The 4,553-nt window shown below is 37.2% G+C and overlaps 1 protein-coding gene across 1 annotated transcript; it reads left to right on the top strand.

Annotated features, from left to right (window-relative positions):
- Positions 1 to 4: 4 nt before the first annotated feature.
- On the top strand, positions 5 to 4,452 carry zgc:112496 (uncharacterized protein LOC541336 homolog). Its single transcript, XM_057322632.1, has 6 exons — positions 5 to 239; positions 351 to 492; positions 924 to 1,017; positions 1,187 to 1,346; positions 1,432 to 1,584; positions 1,791 to 4,452. Exons 2-6 carry the CDS (start codon positions 353 to 355, stop codon positions 1,988 to 1,990), a joined length of 747 nt encoding a protein of 248 aa, XP_057178615.1. The 5' UTR covers positions 5 to 239; positions 351 to 352; the 3' UTR covers positions 1,991 to 4,452.
- The last annotated feature ends 101 nt before the right edge of the window (positions 4,453 to 4,553 follow it).

The raw sequence follows: 4,553 nt of genomic DNA on the forward strand, positions 1-4,553 counted from the left end.
AGGATTCAAGTTAAACACGCCATGTTTACGTTTGTTCTTTGCAGCTGCTTGGTTTTGTATTTTTGTCTATGCGGCATGTGTTTTATTTTACACAAGCAATAAAATCGCCTTATATTTCTTACGTCACTTCCCTTTCGCATGGCGCGGCGGTGTTTAGTAACGCTGCTGTTTGGTGTATGACCAGTGTTACTTTGCAGGAAATCTGAGTCTTTGACAAGATCTTTGAAGGAATCAAATAAGTACATATATATTTTAAAAGTACTACTAGCATGCTATTGTAATGTATTTATATCTGTTTGAGGTCTGTAGTGAATGTTAAACTTTGCTGTCATCTGTCTGTTTCATGTCAGTCATGTCCGTGGGTGAGAGACTGTATAACTGTGAGGATCCTGCTGTGTGGAGAGGGATCTATGGAAAATACTGGGATGTGGTGGAAGCAAAGTCAGCTAAGAAGGGGAAGGATCCTGGAAAGCTGCTGGCACTAGACAAATGGTTTGAGTTCACACAAAACCACTGCACAGTATTTTAAACTTTACTTAGCTATTTTAATTATTATTATTTTAGACTGGAATACTCCTGGGTCAGGTCTTGTTGTAAAATGTTCATTATTTATTTTACTTGGAAAAAAAAAATGTTGGTCCACAAGTTCAACTGTCTGCCTGATATGTCGCGCTGCATATTTATTGCCCTGTTTTACACAATGTGTGTCTCATTTCTTAAGTTATTTGGTTGCACATTTAATTTTATATTTATTGTAACATCAGAATAGAATGTCTTTCACAATTATGAAAATTGGCTAACAATTGTCTAATAAATTATTGGTATTCTGACTATTAGTTGCCCGTTTTAGGGATTTGACCGTTATTACAATTAATTGTCAAACACATTCATGCCCATTTCATTAAAGAATGTCTTTTCGTCAGGTTTCAGGAGGAGCTTCCCGCTGCGATCTCATCTCGATCAGAACGTTCTCTTACACATGCTGAGCTTGCTAAGATCATGGAGTGGAAACTAACCGTAAGCACAGAACAAATACAATCGTTAAAGAAACGTGAGGGGTGGATGTCACCTCTCATTGGTCACTTGCAAAGATGTTATGACATCACTTAAAAAGAAATGCCAATTATGCGCCAGTGCACCCCTCAAAGCACAGCTCTCTTTTTGACAATTGGCTGTTCTGTCCCAGAAAGGAAAGTTCCGCCCACGTTTGCAGCAGCTGATTGGCTCAAACAGCGAGGAGGCGGTTCATAGCTTGACCAGCAAAGCATTTAGTTTGTTTCCAGATGTCCAGGCTGCAATTACAGAGTTATGCAAACTCAAAGGTGTCGGGCCGGCAACAGCATCAGGTACCTGCACATATAAACAACAAATCATGCATGGATAGAATAACTGTAATAAAGCGTGCTGTCTGTCCTTCTCTTTGTGGATTAGCTGTGTTGGCAGCTGGAGCTCCAGATAAAATCGCCTTCATGGCCGAAGAAGCTGTGGAGAGCATCGCTGGGCTGAGACCAGTCGAGTACACAGCCAAACATTACACTCTTTATCTACAGAAAGTGCTGCAAAAAACAGCCCAGCTCAACAAAGGTAAGGCTCACTTTCAAAGGGAGAGTTCACCCAAAAAGTTCACTTATTGTGTATTTATTCTCATGTTGTCACTCACGCTGGATGAATGTTTCTTTTTTGTCTTGGTCACTCTTTTTCCAAATATTATGAGAGTGAATGGGGACTGGGCTTGAGAAAGTTAAGCTTGAGTTTTAATTCCTAACCTCTTCATCTCCCTCGTGTCCCAGCGGACGACCAGCAGGACTGGACTCCTCATAGGGTGGAGCTGTGTTTATGGGCGTGGACGGTAGCCAATCAGATTCAGCCCTCATTATTAAAGGAATTCGACTTGGTGGATGTCACAGGCAAAGAGACTAATCAGAAGTCAGAGAAGAGAAAAGCAAATGATGAAAAGCCATCAAAGAGACGAAAGACTGACTGCTCTTAGTATCAGAATACAGCAGCATTTCTCTTCTCAAAGTTTTTTGGGGAGTATGTTGTCACAGTATTTCTTTATCACAGTATTTCTACTCTTTTAAATGTTCACTGTCTGTGTTTTTATGTTTCCCATCTATTTTTCCAAGCTAGAACCCACACAAACTATATGTGTCTTATGTTCTAGACTGTTTATGTAAGTGGTGTTAAATGTTATTTTATTAAAGCAATAAAAGTGTCGTTAAGCGTATAAACAGCAGTGTGTGTGTGTGTGGCGGTCTCAAACGTAAACAGATACCTCCTTACAGTATGGTCTTTATTTCAAACAGCTGAGAAATCAGATCAAACACAAAACTGTACAAAATTAAACTACAAAAACAAAACCGCCTCAGGTTCCAATATTTCAGCAGTACAAGACATCATGAAGTGATAACCAAGAATTCGATAGAAACTAACAATATTTACATCTCTTTTTTATTATATTCATCTGATCCAGAGGAAACTAAAAGCCTTTGATATATTTTAACATCTTTTTTTGTAAACAGCATATTTTACTGCAACGAGTCTCCATCTCGTATTTTGGCACCATTTTGAAATCCAGAAGTCTACAGGCATGGCGGCAACACGGACACCTCACCGGACCGCAGTGACGGTTTCAAAGCAACACTTGCGATCTACACCTACATCATCATGATATTAGCCAATTACTGATGTTGGGCATGAGATACGAGGGCAGCTATTGGCTGGGACAATGTGGGCGGAGTTAAGAAGGGAGGTCCTTGGAACATATGTTTATGTTCAGAATGACATACTACCACAGTAATCATACAGTTTTTGCAGTTTGCAGTGTTTTTTTTTGTAATTTCTCGGTATGCATGGACCAACTGCTACATTGTGCAGTCCAGAGCACACTGGTTGGAATAATGTATACCACAATGCAATATTCTTAACCTTGAATTCTGTTTGACGAACATAAACCTCAAAAAAACTGCTTAGAAAGGATAGTTCACACAAATATGAACATTCTTGCTTCATTTACCCACCCTCGTCCTCGTGTCATTCCAAACCGGTATGACTTTCTTTTGCAGAACAAAATATATTTTTTGAAAAAAGTTGGTAACAAAACAACACCTGACTGCAACTGTATGAACACAAAACTACTGTGACATTTCTTAAAACATCTTTTATGGTCCACTGAAGAAAGAGTCATATACAGATTCTCAACTAAATGAGGATCAATGAATTATGACAACATTTTTATTTTTGGGTGAACTATCGCTCTAAAATCCAAGATATTGTCTGTATTTGACAGATTAAAGCTGGAGGTCACTTGCTAAGTTACTGTTGAAAACATTTCTCTGTTTCAAATACTATTAAAAAAAGCTTTTAAAAATAGTACAGTTTGTAGTAGTTTGTAATGAACAAACATTTCGACACACATGGCTTTTATGTGACTGTAACAGTCTGACCAACAGCACATTTCCAGAATCCAACAGATAATTGTTTAAAAATAATAGATCCAACATTTTTGCATTTACCTTAATTTTATCACCCGTCTGCCTCTCACCTTTTATTTCTCATTTATTTTTTATCACATATATCAACACTGCATTTCACCTTCTAACTGTATGTCTGAAAAATATTTATAAGCTTTCATTTTTCAACTGTCCATACGTGCCAGCCAAGTAGATTTTACACAGATTCTATGTATTCCAAACCGACTCTGGATCAGAACATTACAATGTCACAATAAAATGACCCTTTTACTTTCTTATACATTTCTAGAGTTACTATGCACAATTCATCACCGCATTGCTGCGTTTTGGCGTATAATGCCAACTTTTCCCAATTCCTGATGGAAAATACTTGCACTGCAAATAAATGTCAAATTATGAAAGCAAAACGAATCACACATGTTGTTTCATGTTCACTTTAGAAGACTGACTCATACTCCCTTAAAGGAATAGTTCACCTTCAAAATGAAAATTCTGTCATTATTTACAGGTCCTCTTGTCATTTCAAACCTGTAAGAATTTCTCTTTTTCTTCAAAACACAAAAGAAGATATTTTGAAAATTGTTGGTAACAGAAAACCATTGGTCCCCATTGACTTGCATTGGTTTTGTGTTGACCAACAGTTTTTGGTTACTAACATTTTTCAAAATATCATCTTTTGTGTTTTTCAGAAGAAAGAAAATCACACAGGTTTAAAATGACAACATGAGTAAATGACAGATTTTTTTTAAAGATGAAAATTCCTTTAAATGTCCTTGACCATTGTAAGAATTTATCCATTCAACATTTATTTTTCTGTTTTCCAGGGCAATTTGGGTTAAATAGAGAATTTCTTGGCTTTGCATCATCGCGGCCCTCGGTTTAAGACAACCTTCACAAACGGTATGATCCCACAAGGACAACCACTCTGAAGAAATATAAATACAGTGAGGGAAATAAGTATTTGATCCCCTGCTGACTTTGTAAGTTTGCCTACTTACAAACAAATGAAGGGTCTATAATTTTTATGGTGGGTTTATTTTAACTGATAGACACAGAATATTAAAAAAAATCAGNTTTCTT

The sequence above is a fragment of the Triplophysa rosa genome, linkage group LG23 (genome assembly GCF_024868665.1).
Source record: "Triplophysa rosa linkage group LG23, Trosa_1v2, whole genome shotgun sequence".
In the NCBI taxonomy this organism is placed as follows: Eukaryota; Metazoa; Chordata; class Actinopteri; order Cypriniformes; family Nemacheilidae; genus Triplophysa; species Triplophysa rosa.